Here is a 19338-nt window from a genome sequence, read left to right on the forward strand (position 1 = left end):
TGAGGTCCTCCTTTCCTTTTTTTTCTTTTTTCTTTTGAACTGAATTATCATTAACAACAGTTTGTCGATTAAAATTGCAAAACCTCTAATTCTGTTTAAGAAAAATTACAACTCTTTTGAGGACTTTGAGTACCGAAAAGTACTTTTATTTACACAGGAAATAACGTTCAAACAGGAAGTGATCACAGAGGGCGGGATGTTTTTAAAAATTGTCAGGCTCGGTTTTGGCTGTTGACAATTGAGCTTATTTTCAACGGATCTTCAGAGGTAACCACTGATGTTGTGTTGTTGAATCAGACCGTGTTCAGTGAGCTACTATAATTTGATTACTTCTTTTTTGATTTGTCGAATTATGTACTGAAGAAACTGCATTGAAAACGGAGTTTTGTGCTCTAAGCTCCTCTAGCCTCCCGAGACCCAGAAGAAAAGAGGTTTTAATGTTTTGCCTGAAGTATCGTGGTTGAAACATGTTGCAGCATTTTTTTTTTCAAAAGTGTCATTATTTTTTAACTTCTGTCCCTTGTAGTGGACACTGGGTCCTGCTTGATCATCGAGTGATAAGGAAGTAATGTAACGATATTGTTTTGATTTTCATGGGGGAAATTTATTTTTATTTTAAGAACATTAAAATTGTTAGATGAAGGAAACACATCTTAACACTAAAATATTGTTTTAACAAATAGCCTCTCATAGTCGAGCTTTTTGATTAAGGTGCATTCTGCATACTAACAGTCACCTAAAGCTGGATTGTTAAACCACATGGCACTAACAGTGAGCATGGTATGGAGGGCTGAAAGAGGCAGAAATGTTGCTACTCAAAACTGTTGAAGGGGAGTCAGACTTAGAGCTTGCAGGAGATGAGGTGGAAGAGGGCCAGACAGTAAGATCAGGAAGGTCAAACTTCAGAGTAGGGCATATCAGCTTTCAGGGGGCCTAAGTAGGGCCAAAATGATGATATCCAAAGTACATTGTGGACAAGAAGTAATGTTTAAGCTAGGGCTCTGAAGGTTTGATATATGATTATATATATGATTTGGTTACCCTGGCACAAACTACCATGCAGGGCATGTAAAAGGAATCATCTACTCATCTACATGGACCTTGCAGATTGAGGCAGTGTTGTTGCACTCTGTGAAACCTCTCAAAGACTCTGAGAGGTCGCACCTTCCAGGGGGCATTATTCTTTCTCCCTTTGAGAGGCATCAAGGTAATTTGTTAATTTGATGGACTGCCTAATCTTGAAGAATCTGTCTTGAGTTATTCCATTGACCATGAGACCCCAGTATATCTGGATCCTTGGGTGATTGAGTCATGCCGTGAACACAGATATACTGAAGAAGGCTGCCCTCAGTGATGAGCACCTCCATTTGGTTTGTGTATTTTCTTCTAAAACCTGGTTGTGTATTTACCACTTGATGTAATCTGAGGGCCTTAAATCTTGGTGGTTGTGGGCAGCATTTTCATGTTTCATGTTAAAAACAATTTCAATAGGGTTCAGCTTCAATTGATAAAAAAAAAGAGTGGTAGGATTTAATGAGTTTTCAGCAAAAATATTAATTAGAAATATTAGAATTAGAAATTCAATATAGAATTGAAAGCCTGTGTAGATGAACAGATGATTCCCTTCACAGGCTGGTGTCCCCCCTGTGCCAGGGACACCAAGTCCCACAACTTCAGAGCCCTAGCTTACAAATGTTTCTTATCCATAACGGGGGGGGGGGGGGGGGGGGGGGGGCTGTCACTTTTTCTCTACTCAGGCTCCTTGAAAACTGGAGCTCCTTGAAAGCTCCTTCTCCAAGTTGTCACCTTCCTGCTCTGTCTGGACCTTCTTCACCTCGTCTCCTGAAAACTCCAAGTCTGACTCCCCTTCCACAATTCTGAATAAAACCCTTTCTATCTCTTTCAGCCCTCTGTTTCCTGAAGTATGGGTACAGGTTGAAAACAAGAGGTAGCAAGTTCTGTTGTCCACTACAAAGGACCGTGAATAAAAGTTTGTACATTTTTGAAATCTTATGACACCAAATTTAAGACTCTCACATTGAAGACAGAATTTGACTTTTAGCAACAAAAACATAATATCTGTAAAATAAATAATCATTTAACCTCCATAAAATGTGGAAGCTGCAATGCCAGCCATTTTGAAAAGAAAGTTAAAGTGCTCTGTTAACCACACCCCCACAAATGTGGCATCACTAGAAAGCCCAGGATGTCCGCTTGACAGTACAGAAGGAATCATATAAATTGTATAGAGGGTGCTTGACGTTCAGGTATAAGAGTCATGTCCCCTACAGAGGACAAAAATTAGTTGCTGGGTCTTAGGAGGCTAGAGCTAAGTGTAACTATCCAGACAGCATGGAGTTATTTTATGTAGTCTGTCTACATTGAAGGTTTGTTGCCACATACCCCAATCACAAGATTTAAGAATAGCTTGAATGTAAAAAAAGACCCTCTGGCAGCAGTTATTTTTATTTTTCTGTCATAAATTTTTTTTTTTAGTAAAAATCCCACCCAGGATACAAATACAGTCGTACATGAAGCAACAGCTGTCTTGTCCTTTTTTCTTTTTTTTGTCCATGCAGGTGCCTTTTGTCATTGCTGGCATTATACAGTTTGGGAGCAGCCATGTCTTCAAAAATTCCAAGAGGTGAGGCGAATCTGCCATTTTTGAACTTTGCTGGTAATTTCAGTTAATTTCTTTAATTTAGTTAACAAGTGTCCTCCTACTAGGTGTACACTTACCTGCAGAAACAAAGAAAAGTGGCCATAAACATGAATCCAAAGACACAGCAACTGTACCCACAACAACCAGTGCTGCCCAGAAACCAGATGGTGTCCTTAAACCCCAAAAAGAAAATGTACCAAGGTAACAAATTAGAACTTATGTGTACAGTTCACACCTCAAAAGGTCTGTTTCAAGTAAGAATATTGAATATTTACCTAGTGAAGTAAGGAGGCAAATGTGAGCACAAAACTCTACCTGATAATTTCCTGCCTTACCCATTCAGCATCATGTGGTGTAAAGAATATCAAACCTGTGCGAGTAAGCTTAAATCTGTACATCCTCATAGTACCTGCCATTTTCACTTTAGATCTGTTGAATTCTAATTTAGTTTCACTTTTTTTTTTGTCTTTTAGGAAAAACATTGCTCCGAAAGTTCAGAAAGGGTGAGCCTTTCATAAACATGGATATTGTTTATGCCTGTTTTTTTGTTTGTTTTCCTCTCTCTCACAACTTTATTGCACATTTTCACAGGGTCTCCACCAGATATGGACAACAAGCAGAGCTCAAGGAGCAAAATCAGTATCTGATGACTGCCAATGAGGAGCTGCAGAAAAACCTCTCAGAGACACAGGTATAGAAAGTAGTTACTCAGACATAACTACCTATTTGGAAAATATGCAGTATGTTAAGTTCACCTGCATTACATTCAATGTTTTCACAGGACTCTCTGGAGTCCCATGAAAAACTAAGTGCACCCCATGATTCAGTGGGCTACAGAACCATCTTTAGCACCAATAACTGGAAGTGATTGTTTTCTGTGTGACTTTATCAGTCTCTCACATGACTTGTTCAGTCTTGAACCTAACTGTGCTGTTATGAACATGCTAATTGAGGCCTGCAGAGATGTAGCCCTTGGAGTTTCTGTAGTTTCTCTGGTCATTACATGATCTGACCTTGGGTGAATTTGCTTGGAAGACTGTGGTGTTGTGTTAACACGCCTAAATACTGCAGACCAGCAAACCGCCAAAACATCTGCTTTTATAGAGGTGGTTACACTTGCTAATGATCAGTTAATCCAGTGCACATGATTAGCAGCACCTGGCAACTAGTTACTCTCTTAATTCATATGAAGGCAGTGAGGGTGAACTTAGTTTTTCACAGGACTGAATAGAATCCTGTGAAAAACTTTCTTTCTGCATGACTGTATATGTTTTGTAAGACATGCATTCAATTCAATTTTATTTATATAGTGCCAAATCACAACAGTTGTCTCAAGGCTATAGGTCTTATACTGTGATTTTTTTAATTTAATTTTATTAATGTTTCCTCTTACATTTGGTACTACAACTATATATATGATAAAATGCAAAAGAGGCCACTTCATGAATAAATGTGACACATATAAACATAAACAATTACCAACATATTTAAATGTTAATGTTAAATGTCAAGAAGAAGAAAGAACCAAGAGCGCCAGAAGATTAAATGTCATGTTTGTTGTCAGCCACAGCTGTGCAGCACCCTGTCTTTCTCTTTATTAAAGGTATTCTATTTTATTCTATTTTCTTTTCTTATTACAGCATAGAGTAGCTGAGCTGGAGCTGCAGTACAGTGATCTGCAAAAAGAGAATGCTGAGGTTCAGAGAAACCTGAAGGACTGTCATGCTCTTTTGGTTGCTGCCAACATAGACCCAGGTGAACAAAAGAATATATATAAAAACATTCATTAGTGCTTTTTGTGAGAGACATAACACAAATTAATACATCTTTCATTCTTAGTTTTAGGAGAAAGTGTTGGAGATGCTGTGCGACAGAATGAAGATCAGAGGAAAGAAGTTATGGTATGCTTATTTAATTTCAGTTTGCATTATGATGTATGTACAGTTGGGCTTTATTTGTCATGTATTTGGTCAAACTTTAACTCAGACTCACACAAATAACTGCAAGCTGTGATACAGTATAAAAGAAAATATAAAACATGCGCTTATTAGTTTGATCCATGCAAACATAAATGTACAAGTAAAGAAGAAATACTATAAATGCATACAGTATACATGTATAATAGACACCCACAGGATTTATACTATAATTTACAGAGGCACCAGGTAAACATATTTACTGTCTTTGTATTTCAGAGCATCTCCTCAGACCTGCTTAGTGAATTAAAGGCCTTTGGTGATATTGCATCACAGCAACGTGCTCGACTAGAGGTGAGTAAAACTCTGGACAGTGGAAGCAACAGGACGCTAGATGTTTGAGTTTATTTTTAAACGCTCTATTTCACAACCTTTAGGAAATCCAGGCAACAATGCGAGACCTCAAGGAAGCACGGGAACAAATGATTCAGGAAAGGGAGAACTTTTCCTTGGAAGCAGCTGAGATGGAAAGAGCTCTCAAAGAAGCAGAAGCACTTCTACTCTGAAAGCTTTCAGGAATCTCTCAATTTAAAATATGCTCATTGAAAAAAAAAAAACCCCCTTTGTATATATATTTGCAAATATGTGTTTTAATGCCAGCGTGAGTGAAACTGAATAAAGAATTCCTATTTCCACATCTTCTACATTCTTTCATATGTCACTATGTAATTTGTCACCTCGTTTAAAGTCCTGTAAAAACTACATTCTTACTGCTTCTGTAGGAGTTGAGTAAGAAGCAGCCATTCAAGGCATTCACCTGCTATCAAGTGTGAGGCTCATGATCTTATTCACACACACATGGCCAATTAGTATAGTCATGGCTGCTTATCATATAGTATTTAAAGATATTTTACATCAATGTTTTACAGAAGAAAAAATTATTAAGTATTTAAAACAGTTAAGGATAAAGGTTAAATGTATTCTGTAGCTTTTCCATCAAATATCTGTCAAATTCTATTTAATTGCTGCAAAAACATTTCAAAACTAATTCTGCTCCTAAGCTGAACTAAGCCCTTTAATTGCTAAGCAATTTTCAGATGCACTCATACATAGGTGAATGTGTGTTAGCACTATTACAATGTTATACAGCGAACTTTCTGCTTAAGGGCTTGATGTCTCTTTGTGGTCCCAGTTCATCTTTATTTTGAATCCAGCCAGTTGTAGGGGTTCTTCAAACCATCTATGCTGGTTTCAGTGGTGTTGCTGTGGATGTTGGTTGAGTTCTGATCAGCTGCAGGAGTAATGCGGCTGGTTTTGTAGTAGAAGATGAACAGGAAAAAACCTGGCAGGCAGAGAGATGTGGTCACTAGCACATAAATATGCTTTGCATGAAGGAAATATGACATTTCTATATTTTTTTCTCTCAAATAAATGTGCACCTGTTGCCTTGTCTGGTAAAGGGGGACTATTAGTTTTTCAGTGCAACTGCAAATCTTGCTGCTATCCCATTCAAACGTCGTCTTGTACAGCCATACGCCCCTCACAGAACTTCTGCTATGTTGTGATTACTTCTATCAAGTCAAGTTACTTTATTTGTACTATGGAACTGAAAACAGCTTCTGCATCGAATGGACACTATTTTCATGTCAGTGATCATCACTAATGATAGAAACTGGTTCTGCATCTACAACCAGCACCCCTAAACTGCAGCCTTCAAGCCTGAAAAAAAGAACTGTAAATATGTCCCCCCAGGCACTCTAACATATGTCTGAGTGAGAAGGAAAACACCTCAGTTGTACCATGTTATCATGTGCCCACTCACATTGGAAATGCACAAGATTTTTGGCCAACTGGTCCAATCATTGTTCAAAACTCATCCACCTCTCCTGAGATCTTTCCGCCTTCCACAAAATTAACTTTCAGTTGAAGCCCATCTCTCATGGGAATGATTTTGATCCAGCTTGAACAGCAGATGCACATGTGCTAATGTTTTTTTTTTTTTTTTAATGTTTTTCTTTTCTTTTTTTACATCTTTTATGTCTCACACTGATTTTTTGTTTTCTTCACTTACTCCTGAGAGAAAATGCTTTCTCTGAGCAGCTGTGTATAGTTGATTAATTTCTTTCTTTTTTTTTTTTTTAATAATAAAAATGCTTTTCTTAAAAACACAAACAGCAAAGATGCAAATATTCATTTAAAAGAATCAAGCTTTATCTTGTGAGTAGTATTGTATAACATGGCTGAAATAAAGTGACTGAAAGGTTGTGTTGTTGGTGGATACCTTGCAACGAATTGAGAATGGTGAAAATGAAGTAGGCAGGGATCAGGAAGGAACCATGGGCAAAGAAGGCAACACCCCACGTAATTCCCAGCATGAAACACAGGCCCATGATGCTCATGATAACTCTGCCATTTTGCCCCCCTTGTACATTAGCTCCTTTGACATTCCTGAGACGACAGAGCCAGGACGTCATAATGATGAAGGTGGTGAAGGTGATGATGAAGACAAAAGCATAGTAGACTATGTTGATGACGTAGACGCTATTGTCTGTTATCCAGCACCTTGGAAGGAAAAGACAAGTCAGCTTTTCTGAATTTTAATCATAAATACAGTGATACAATGGTAAAGTGTTGCCAAATTATTTGCAGGCTCACATCAGCACATCATCATCAGGGTTTCCACTGTTCTGGGTGTGGACGACTTGTTCACCATATTTTCCTATGCTGAGCAGGACAATCCCAATCACTGAAGGCAGTACTGGAAAAGTTAAAAACAAAAACCAGTCAAACATCATCATGAGGTGAAACAGCAAAGAGGAACACATGAAGCCATCAGGAAGTTTACAGATGTTTCATTTTTAAATTACGAACTTACCCCAGCTGGTAATGGCAACTTTCATCAGGTAGCGATGGATTGCGATTTTTCCTTTTTTATAAAGGTTCAGACAGAGATGGAAGGCCTGCGCGGCAAACCAGGTGAAAGTGGCCAACAAAAAATAATGCATGACAGCTGCCATGATCTTACAGCCCACATCATTCTTCAGCTTCGCCACGTGGTTGTTGATCAAGAAAGTGAAGTTAAGCATGAACAAGGCAAACACTAGGTTGATGAGCATCTTTGTGGTATAACTGGCCTTGGTCCGCCTGTGTGAGGCGATCATTAACAGAGAGAAACACAGGATGTATTAGGGTTTGCTTTGATAGCCGACAAACACCAGCTACTGAAACACATGTATTTGAAACAAATAACAATGCCATGTAGATCTAAAAAAAAAAAAATTGCAATTATGGTATTTGTTGATCTTGGTAATTATGCCATTTTTAACTAATATACACAGAAAAACTGACAAAGAATCAACATTCTGAAATGTGGCGAGTTGCAGTTTTTACGTCACTGTAGATTAAAAGACTAAGCAGGCTTTTAAAAGTCTTCATCACATGACACGATGACAACTTTTAGACTAGGCACTTAATCCTCTTTATTATTTGCTAATTATCATTTCCTCAGGTAAGCTGCATAAAAAATATGACTAGAATAATATTTGATTAAATTACTGATAAAGATGACTGTAAACATATTCATTCCAAGAAATGCAAGAGATAAATAAACTGCATCTGTTTGCAATGCCAGCAAGCACAAAAGGTCAAATTTCCATATTGCAAATAAAGTAAAAATTTTTTTATGGAGGAATACAGTAGGTGAGATGCTACACACAGATAAATGTTAGATGGCAAATATTACAATGCTGATGAACAGAGAGTGCAGATGGGAAAGAACTTTGTGAGTTTTGCCTGCTGTACACCACCAGAGTGGATTTTAAATCAAACAATCAATATATGATTGAAGTACAGACTTTCAGCTTTAATTCAAGGAGATTTACATTAACTGTTTAGGAATTAATGTGATTTTTATACACCGTCCCACATTTTCATTAGACATAAAGTTCACTCATAATCAGCCTGATTAGGCCAATTCCCTTCTTACTTACAAATGAAGTAGACGAAGTATCTGAAGTGGATTCAAAGTGTTGAATTTTATAGCTTTTCACTGTGATTTTATGAAGCCCAAAGAGATGCTGGTGTAAGAGTTTTATTTGTTGTTATGTATCGTCCACCTGGCCCTTATTTAGAGTTTCTTTCTGATTTCTCAGACTTTTTATCTGATTTGGTGCGCAGTTCAGATTGTGGGTAATTTTAACATCCATGTAGATGCTGAAAATGACAGCTTCATCACTGTGTTTAATCTATCATTAGACTCAGCTGTCTTCTTTCAAAATGTAAATGAGCCTGCCCACCACTTTAATCACACTCTAGACCAGGAGTGGGCAACTCCAGGCCTCGAGGGCCGGTGTCCTGCAGGTTTTAGATGTGTCCCTGATCCAACACACCTGAATCAAATGGCTGAATTACCTCCTCAGTATGCAGTCAAGTTCTCCAGAGTCCTGCTAATGACTTCTATATTTGACTCAGGTTGTTGAAGCAGAGACACATCTAAAACCTGCAGGACACCGGCCCTTGAGGCCTGGAATTGCCCACCCCTGCTCTAGACCTTGGTCTGACACATGGCATAAACACTTAACAGTATTCCCTGAAAATCCTCTTTTGTCTGAACATTTCTTAACAACAGTTAACAGCTACCTAAACTCTACCCCACAGAGGTCGATTATCTCGTGCATAGTTTTACATCCTCACTACGTATAGCGCTGGATAGTGTGGCTCCTCTGAAAAACAAAGCCTCATGCCAGAAGTGACTGACTCCCTGGTTTAACTCACAAATGTGCAGCTTAAAGCAGATAACCTGTGAGCTGGAGAGGAAATGGCATCTCACTAATTTAGAAGATCTTCATTTAGCCTATATTTATTTAGCTCTATCTATCTATCTAGTTAACTTCAGTAGTTGCTTTCTCCAAACCATCACTGTGTCTATTAGCGCCCATTCCTGCAAGACTGCTCAAACAAGTCCTACCATTAATTAGCGCTTTGATCTTAAATATGAAAATCTATATCTATTAATAAGCTATGTACCACAGGCCTTTGAGGCTGGCAGTAATTAAACCATTTCTTGAAGAGCCATCTTTTGACTCAGCTGTCTTGGCTCATTATAAGCCAAACGCCAATCTTCATTTTATTTCAAAAATTCATGAAAGAGTAGTTGTAAGACAGCTAACTGATCGTCTGCAGAGGAACGGCTTATTTGAAGAGTTTCAGTCAGGTTTCAGAATTCATCAGAACAGAAACAGCATAAGTGAAGGTTACAAATGATCTTCTTGATGTATGGACTCATTTCTGTGTTTGTCCTGCTAGACTTCAGTGCAGCATTTAATACTGGTGACCATAATATTTTGTTACAGAGATTATAGAATGCCAGGGGTATTACAGGGGCTGCCCACTGTGGGCCATGTGGACCTGCTCACAGTTCTCCCACATGGGCAAACTGCAAAAGCTACTCAAGAGCTTCTCAAACTAAAGAAATGGCCAAGTCAGTCACCTGATCTTAAGCCAACAGTGCATGTTTTTAAGTTATAAAACTGACAGAACAAATGTCGATAATATCCACCTCCTTTTCTTTAAACAGTGCTTGTTTGTAGAGGATGGTGCCCTGAGGACTTAAAATATCCCTGGGAAAATAACACGGGAGGAAAGTGATATATTTACATATGATGTGAACTAATACATAATGCTGTTATTTCCATAACGCATCAGTATCAAGCCTCTGTTGACGAATCTCATTTCCCTAGGGTAAATATTATGACATCTCCCCACAATGTGCTACTGTCCTAGAAAGCAGACTTATTTACATGAACCTTCATCACATTAACTACCATGGAGAAGCAGCTCTTTCTGACCAAGATGCTTTTTAATATCCTGTGCAGTGTTTTAGACTGCACAGGATATTGCATCCTTGGGAATTTTGATCTTTTTCATTCATTTCAAAGACCCCAACCGCCCTTCTGTCAACAATATATCATCTAATTATCGTTAACAGCTGTAAATGGATATAATAAACACCTCACCATGAAAATGACATATTTTGGTGCAATTTATTTAACAGTTACAGTTTATTGCCAGAATTTTAAAAAATCTACATTTTGAACAGCAGAGATTTTTATAGCAATTTTGAAGCAATTTTACAACCTGTTACTGCTCCATTCATTTAGCATCATTTAGCTTAATTGCCAGGAGCCCCAGGACGAATTTAAGAAGTTTATATAACACTGAGACATAAATTTAAAAAAAGAGGAAAAAAAAAAAGCCTAAATTGCAGCTATCAGAAATTTAGGGACTTCGGAAACTATAGTTTATTATAATCTAACCCTGAAAAGCAAGATTTAAAGTAATTATTCTGGTGATGCTTAAATTGAAATTCTTGTCTCAGTTTTTTTTTTTTAAATCATAGCTTTGTTTTTTATTTGTTCTTATTATTTTTTTTAACCATATACCAAGCCCATCAAAGTCTATGAGGCTAAAGACATCTCTGTGTAAGGAATAAAATGTAAAACATTTAGAGTTGCAGGTCATGTTTTAATCCATTCTTGTTCATATTCAGTTAAAATCCAGAAGCAGTGAGAAACAAACACAATTCAGTAGCTTATAGAACCACTTTTAGCAGCAATAACTTGAAGTAATTGTTTTCTGTGTGGCTTTATCAGTCTCTCACACTGTGGAAGAATTTTGGCCCACTCTTCTTCAAAATGTTGCTTCAGTTCATTCCGCTTTGTGGGCATTTGTTTATCTACAGCTCTCTTCACAGCATGTCAGTTGGGTTGAGGTCTGGACTTTTACTTGGTTAATGCAGCACCTTGATTCTTTTATTTTTCAGCCATTTTCTGTTGTAGATTTGCTGCTGTGCTTGAGATCATTGGGTCTCATTTACTAACAGCATCCACACAAAAGTGTGATGATGCCAAGAAATGACACTTGATGATAGAAGTCATTTTTAATGAAAGATAAGAACAAATAAAATAAGATAAAATGAGATAAGGGATAATGGAATATGTTTAAATTAAAAAGGTTAAAGCCTGCGCCTTTCAATTTAGTATTGTGTTTTCTTTACATGCATTTTTTTAATTGTCATTTGGTTGTACACATGGTCAGAGGGACTTCTAAATTTGTTCCTTAAGTACAAACAAATTCAGTTAATAAAACATGGATAAATCACAGATTTGTGGCTGCAGAGTCTGTGTGTGTGTGTGTGTATGTGCTTTTTGCAGTTTCTCTAAACATTGCATGGTCCAATCTTGGAATGTCTTGAATGTTTTCCACTTATGAATAATCATTCTCACTGTAGAATAATTGCAGATGGCCTTATAACCCTTCCCCGGATGATGGGCCGCAACGGTTGCTTCCCTAAGATCATTGCTGAAGTCTTTCCGCCTTGGCTTTGTGTTAACACACATGTAAATGTTCCAGACCAGCAAACTGCAAAATGTTGTACTTTTTTAGAGGTGGTCACACTTGCTGATAATCAGTTAATCAAATGCACTTGATTAGCAGCACCCTAACCCTCATAACTTCAATAGAAGCAGTAAGGGTGTACTTTTTGTTGTTAAATATATAACGACAAAGTGCAATATGTTTTGCAGTTCATCTGAGGTTATACAGTACTGTATTTATCTAATTTTGAGCCCTGCTAAGGACCAGATGATTTTCTTATTGTGTCCTCATGCAACAAAGAGTTTACAAGTTAGTTTAAACTCTAGAAGTGAAAAGGCTGAGATGGGTACTATCTTATACAATACTAACATTCAGTGGATTTTCTGTGAGACCTTTTCTGTCCTTCTGTTGTCATGTGACTTTTCTATGTGCATTTTTATGTTGTGACCATTTTTTGGTTAATAGGCTCCATATTAAAAAAAAAAAGATTATTTCTACCTTGAAAGGAAGTGCATAAAGAGGACTACGGCGAGGAAGAACATGGATAATCCACAGCTAACTTGGGTGATGATGGTGAGGCGATTAAAGTCATCAGAGGGGATGGTTTCGTTAAGAGGAGCCTGCAAAAAGCACACAAAAACACTTGAATTTTCAAGTTGATATGGGGACACAAAATGCTGGAAAAGTAAGTAGTACTAAAAAGAAACAGCCGGAGGAACATTTAGCAACTTTCAGGTTAAGTGACAGAAATCTCTGTGCAGGAGACAAGGCTGAAAATCTACATGCCCATGATCTTCAGGCCCTCGGAAAGCACAGCATTAAAAATAGTTATGATTCTGTCATTAATGGCTATAAAACTAGCAGCTTGTACATATGGAAAGGCACCATCAGTGCTGAAAGATGTTTTACATCAAGATACAGTTGATTTGGAGCATCATGAAACGAAAAATACAGCAAAGAAGACCCAGTGATAGCTAGCAGCTAGAATCCTATGGGACAACATTTTTCTCTCAAAGGTCCAGCAGCTGGTCTCCTCAGTTACTAGATGTTAATAGACTGTTGTCAGAATTAAAGGGGATGCTACACAGTGGTAAACATGGTTCTGTCCCAGCTTTTTTGAGATGTCTTGCTGTCATCAAACTCAAAAAATATGTGATGTGTTTTCTGTGTTCCATTGTGAATACAATTTGGAGTTTGATAATGACTTACAAATCATTACATTCTATTTTCATTTACATTTCACATTCAGCACAGTTTCATGGTGGTTAGCCTGTGACTGCCTCACAGCTAGAATGAAGATCTGGGTTCGATTCCACCTTAGCCCGGACCTTTCTGTGTGGAGTTTGCATGTTCTCCCCATGTCTGTGTGGGTTTCCTCCCACAGTCTGAAGACATGCAATTACTGGGGTTAGGTTAATTGGTCACTCTAAATTGCCCAATGGTTGTCTGTCTCTCTGTGCTAGCCCTGCGACAGGCTGGTGGACTGTACACGGTGTACCCCCCCCCCCCCCCCCCCCCCCCAGTTGGTGATCCAACTGTTTTGTTTTGGGCTTTTTTTTTCAGAATTGAGGTTGTACATCGTTACATAGTAGGGGAAACCCACCAATAAAATAGCAAAAAATGTCAGATGTGAACATTGACAAACAATGCCATCTCCAGTTTTGTTTGTCACACAGCCATCACTGGTCCAGTTTGGTTGACTTCCTATGAAAAAAATAAGCAGAACAAAATGACCATTTAACCATAAATCAATCCAGTTTGCTCAAGTGTTTGTTTGTTTCTCTCCTTTGCATTTATTTTGGACTCCTGCCTAGACCTTTGGATTTTTTGTATTATGAAAATTAACCGTTAAATGCAACACTGCGAGTTAAGTTTTGTCTCACGTGTCCTGCTTTTGGGTCCAGCCCTGCCCGCGACACAGCTGCATTCTGACACTTTGTTTATTTATGTTTTGAAATGGCATTTACACATCAAAAGTAGAAATAAGTGGTTCGTGTACACAGTAATCAAATGTACACTGATGTATTCTGGGCAAGCTAAAGCAGTGCCTTTCAGGTTAAAGCATAGCGTGAGCTCTTTTTATCAGAGTGAACCGCAGCATATTTTCATCTGAATGCAGGTTAAACTGGTTTAATATTAATTCCAGTGAAACCACAGAAATGAGACATTGTTGAGTTTATTTAGTTACGAGCCACGACAAGGTGGCTGGATTTGTTTTTACTTTGTCACTTTGTATATGCGTGCGTCATCACGGGCACACCAACAGAAGCCTTAGCTCAAAGATGGGTACTGTACACATCTTCAACTGTTAACGTACCGAGCCAATCACACGGCAGCAACCCTACACACTGAGACATGTAGACACGGTAAAGATGACTTGATAAAATTCAAACCAAGCATCAGAATGAAGAAGAAAAACTATTTAAGTGACTTTGAATGTGGCATGATTGTTGGTGACAAGCGGGCTGGTACGAGTATTTCAGAAACTGGGATTTTCCCACATGACCATCTCCAGGGTTAACAGAGAATGGTCTAAAGAAAGAGACCTCTGAGCCTGTTGATACCAGAGGTTGAAGGAGAATGGCCAGACAGCTTTGAGCTAATAGGAAGGCAACAGTAACGCAAACAACCACTCAATACAGCCAAGGTGTACAGAAGAGCAGCTCTAAATGCACAACATGCTGAACCTTGAAGCAGATGGGCTTGGAACACTTTGGGCCCTTCAATACCAATTGATCATTGTTTCTATACCACAGCTTACTTGAGTATTGCTGACCATCCCTTTATGACCACAGTATATCCATCTTCTGATGGCTGCTTCCAGCAGGATAAAGCGCCATGTCACAAAGCCCAAATCATCTCAAACTTGTTTCTTGAACATGACAGTGAGTTCACTGTACTCAAATGGCCTCCACAGTCCGAGGAATGTTTCCAGCAACTTGCTGAATCTATGCTACAAAGAACTGAGGCAGTTCAAAAGGGGATCCAACCCAGAACTATCAAGGTGTAAATAATGACTTGGCAGGTGAGTGTATGCTGTCTGTTGAATATACAAAAGTTACAAATCGGTGCTGTCATGAAAAAATGTGACTATTTGTGTCTACGAACACAAACAACCAACCTGATTTTTTTGTGACTGTTTGCTATTTTGGTGGCATCACCGCTGAGGTGATCATTTAAGGCAGTCTTTCTAACAGTTATCCACACTGAGATGTCTGGTAAGAAGAAGCTTTTTGCTCAACTTTTCTCAGCAATACATCACCAAGTAAACTGGAACTGTTCACATAACTGTAAATGCTTTACATCAACATGCAAACAAAGCAAAGAAAGTACCTTCACCATTCCATGAATGACAAGATGGTATCCCTTTCTGTAAACGAGACAACAGAACTGCACTGAATATGTGCTCTTAGAATGGAAAAGAAAACAGAAGGAAAAGACACAAGAATAAAATTTTCACTTACATAAGTGACGCTCTTAAAATTTATGTTTATTTTGTCTGTGAGGTTGGCGATTTCAGCTCCCATCTCAACGGCTAAAATCTCATCCCCTAAAACAGTGCTGTTCTTCTCATCCTGAAAAATCAACTCTTAGTCAATCCATCACCTAACATCAAGTTTACATTTGAATTTGTCTAGTTCTTCTTACCGTTGCCAGATTAGAGAATCGAAAAAGAGCTGCGAATGGGACAGTGATGTTTGAAGCTACAGCCTTATCAAAAGCTTCTTTTGGCACTGTAACGGATCTCGAAAAGCTCTTCAGACTTTCTCTGTTTTCTATAATCTGCAGAAAAGAACAGAAACATGGTCCGGCACAGGGCATATTTACCTGAATCTCACTCAAAATACCACAAAATACAGCAATCAGTGACACACAAATGAGCTATGAGAAAAATTCCTGCGGTCATAAACAGACAGTAATTACTACATAATAAAATTAGTTTTGAAAACCCCAGTTTTAGCTTAATTTCAACTACTGCAACATTTTCAGTTGTACAGGCACCTCTTACATTTTAAAAAATCTTCAATTACAGGCAAGTCTTATGTAGTATTGCATGTAACTATGCTCAAAGACCCCTTTCATTTTTGATGAATATGTTTAATGATAATGTAGCAAAATATGTAAATTTGTCATATGTTTTCTAGTAAATCTTAAATAGAAGTAATGACATGAATGGAAAATACTTTAAAGTGATATTTGTGCATTTTTAAAAGCACAGCTGTTGGGATTTTAGGGGAACTAGTAGCTTTTTATTTGTGCATTTCATCAATCCTTTCCATATATTTTTGTGTAGCATTCTGACACTAATAATTGAACATGTATGAAAGTCAAATAAATTTAATTCCACCTACATTTATGCTGTCATTTGGAGACATATAAGCAAAGGATACTTCCTGCACATCTTCTTTTTGTGTTTCCCTCACTAAGACTCCCGTGACGCCGTCTCCTGCAGATATTGCAGCTGAAGATCCAGTCATGTTGCCAACCAAGTTTTGCATGCTGTTCATTAATTTACTGTTGACAGATGGGAGAATATTTTATACCTTGTAAATGTAAGATGTCATCTGTAGAATCAGTATTTAAAAAACATGTTTGACAGTGGGTTTGTTTGTTTATTAGTTTCATGCTCAAACCTAAATAACATCTATGGATTTATATGTGAATTTATTGACTCTGAGTAAAGGGCACAAAGCAGCATGCTTGGGGGGAAAAAAAAAAAGGTTTTTCTGATCAGTCAACAACAGGCTTTTGTGGGTAGAATTTCACGCCCTGTCTTGCATACATTGGTCATTTTTTATTAACCTGGTAATTCCACCCCTAATGTGAAGCATGGTGGATGCAGCATCATGCTATCTGGTTGGTTTTCAGCAGCAGGGACAGAAAACTGATCATAACTGGGGGGAGGGTAACTGCAGCCAAATTCAAAGAGGTCCCTGAGAAAAAAAAAAACTTCTCCAGAATTCTGACTGTAGCTTCATTTTACCTTTCAGCACGACTAAGAAACAAAGCTGGGATAATGCTGGAATGGAGTGGCTCAGAGTAAGACTCAGAATGAGCTTGAGTGGCCAAACCAAAGCAAACATTAAAATACACAGCTTTGGAAGAAGGCCAGTCAGAAGAAAGTGGTCTTTTAGGAGGGTGGCCTTAACCCTGTGAGGTCTAAGTCATCATTAGTGAAGACCCCAACCCTAGTTACAACCTTAACCCTAAATATGTTTTGGACAAATGCAAAATGTACTTGTATGTAAAAATAAAAATGTAAAAATAAAACAAGATAGTGAGTGAAAAATGAGCAAAACCAAGGAAAACTTAAAAGTTCAAATGAGAAATAAACCATGAACTCCTAGTGATTAAGTCTGCAACATAATCCACTGTCAACCCTCCAAACTACCCATGTTGATTTTGCAGATCTCTGAAACGGGGCTCAGTTCTTATGTGGCCACTACGGCTGTGGCCGGTGCATCAAGACACCAGTGCCCAATGAAACCTTATGAGTAATGGAGACATGCAGGCAGCATTTTGCAAAACACCGTGAAAAAACATTGAAAATCCTCTATCACATTAGTTCAGTGGTATAGATCTTCAAAGTAAATCTCAATGAAAAATGGAAAATAAATTATGAATATATACAATATATTATTTGATAAGCAACGATGTCTTACGCAGCTGTGGCACCGCTAACTTCTTTTCCACCTTCGACAAGTGTTTCATTAAGAGTTATTTTCTTCTCAGGCTTTTTTACTGGATTGTTACAGTTCACACAGTTGGGGGTTGGTTTGCTCATATTGATGATGTAATAATCCTGGACATTGGGAGCTGAAAAGCAGGGAATTTTGGTTTAAACTTAAAAAACACAAAATTTTATCAAATACAAATATAGAAAAGGATTGTTTAACTTTTTACTTCAATTATTATTTTTTCTTTAAATTATGAAGTAATGTCACTAGTAAATGAAAAATCAATATATAACTGTGCTCTTTAAAGACTTTTCATGGCAAGATTTGTTATTTTATTGTGCAGCAAAACAGATATTATACAAGTTTGAAGAAATATTCAAACATTTCTAATCAGAACTTACCCAAGTTATTGCAGATGTTTTCATCATAGGCAGCTTGCTGACATACTGTTTTTGTACTGATACATCTAATCTGGCAAGAATCTTCAAGGTTATTTTGTTTGCCACCACAGTAAGAAAAAGAAGAAAGAGGGGGACAAAAACAAATACATAACATTGTCTAGGAAACTTTGTTTTCATTCAACTTTTGAATATTTTTTTTATTTGCTCTGCATTTTATCTGTCCATTGTTCCACCAAAGACTGAATGATGAGCTTTGAAGACAGGAACTCACTTGTGTTTGTGTAATTGAAGTCACATGTTGAACCTAGATTACAAAAAAGTTATTGACAAAAATGTTTTACCAGCTGCTGTTGTTGTTTTTTTTCACTTTCTAATTGTGCAAAAATGGATGTTCAAAATTATAAAAATACAGAGTAGTTATTTTACCTGTAAAGTTCAATTCTGTGAAGTTGCAGTGTTTCCCATGCAGAACATACATAGATAATTTGTTATTTGTAAGCCATCGTGAAATGTAAAGCAGGAAATTAGTATTGTTGTTAATTTCAGGCCAAATCTTCCGAATATCACTAGAATAGTTTTCTGTGGGGAAAAGAAATTGTTGAAATGATGCTAGATTTAGAAAGTATTTTTGAGTTAAACAGTGTAACAGGTAAGCTGAACTCACGCATTTTAGTTCCGTTTGTCTTCACAAATACTGTGCAATAATTTCCCGCTATAAAGACAAAGAACGCAGAATTTTTTTTTATATAGCTTTAAATCTTTTACAAATACAAATCAATATCTGCACAAAAGAAGACAAATAAAAAAACAAAACAAACCAGAAAAACAGTTACTTTAAACAGTTCAAAAAAAGTTTAATGGATGTACACTGAATCTGACCAGGTTTATTTAAACTAACTAAAGTGCATTTACATGGATGATGCATCTGACACAGGACAAATCCATCCATGTAAACATATTACATCTAAATGTGAAGTCTGTCTCAACATGCAAGTTAACTGCACAAGTTAATAGATTGTAGCAGGTCTAAAGGCTGCTTTAAATTAACTACTTTGCACAAAGTGTTGTCAAAGCATATCTGAAGTAACCGGAAATTTCAATCCCAATGCAACAAATTAAATCTTTGGCTTTTGTTTGAATTCCACATTGCTGGCTGGTGATTGCACAAATTGGATGTTGATGTCAGTTTTCAGAACGTTTCAGCAGAACTTGGATGGATTATACTGGCCTTTTAAGTGGTCTCAACTCAGCTTTTTCCTCTAATTTCGTATTTATCAGGAAACATTAGATAAAAAAAAAATATGAAT

General features: G+C 37.5%; 2 protein-coding genes across 3 annotated transcripts; one reads left to right on the top strand and one right to left on the bottom strand.

Annotated features, from left to right (window-relative positions):
• The first annotated feature begins 37 nt into the window (after window positions 1-37).
• On the top strand, window positions 38-5273 carry knstrn (kinetochore localized astrin (SPAG5) binding protein). 2 transcript variants are annotated; one of them, XM_030721993.1, is made up of 9 exons: window positions 38-267; window positions 2580-2644; window positions 2728-2863; window positions 3136-3165; window positions 3254-3353; window positions 4303-4417; window positions 4502-4563; window positions 4858-4932; window positions 5016-5272. In XM_030721993.1, exons 2-9 carry the CDS (start codon window positions 2623-2625, stop codon window positions 5142-5144), a joined length of 669 nt encoding a protein of 222 aa, XP_030577853.1. In that variant the 5' UTR covers window positions 38-267; window positions 2580-2622; the 3' UTR covers window positions 5145-5272. The 2 variants fall into 2 exon arrangements, with proteins under 2 accessions (XP_030577853.1, XP_030577854.1); XM_030721994.1 differs by lacking the exon at window positions 38-267 and adding an exon at window positions 1940-1990 and having other exon boundaries at window positions 5016-5273.
• On the bottom strand, window positions 5178-18315 carry LOC115774636 (adhesion G-protein coupled receptor G2-like). Its single transcript, XM_030721992.1, has 13 exons — window positions 18303-18315; window positions 18032-18112; window positions 17616-17769; window positions 16305-16467; window positions 15601-15735; window positions 15417-15527; window positions 15286-15322; window positions 13556-13656; window positions 12451-12572; window positions 7454-7722; window positions 7234-7336; window positions 6860-7140; window positions 5178-5920 (listed from the first exon to the last, which is right to left on the bottom strand). Exons 3-13 carry the CDS (start codon window positions 17735-17737, stop codon window positions 5778-5780), a joined length of 1587 nt encoding a protein of 528 aa, XP_030577852.1. The 5' UTR covers window positions 17738-17769; window positions 18032-18112; window positions 18303-18315; the 3' UTR covers window positions 5178-5777.
• Window positions 18316-19338: the final 1023 nt, after the last annotated feature.

The sequence above is a fragment of the Archocentrus centrarchus genome, chromosome 24, assembly GCF_007364275.1.
Source record: "Archocentrus centrarchus isolate MPI-CPG fArcCen1 chromosome 24, fArcCen1, whole genome shotgun sequence".
Classification (NCBI taxonomy): domain Eukaryota; kingdom Metazoa; phylum Chordata; class Actinopteri; order Cichliformes; family Cichlidae; genus Archocentrus; species Archocentrus centrarchus.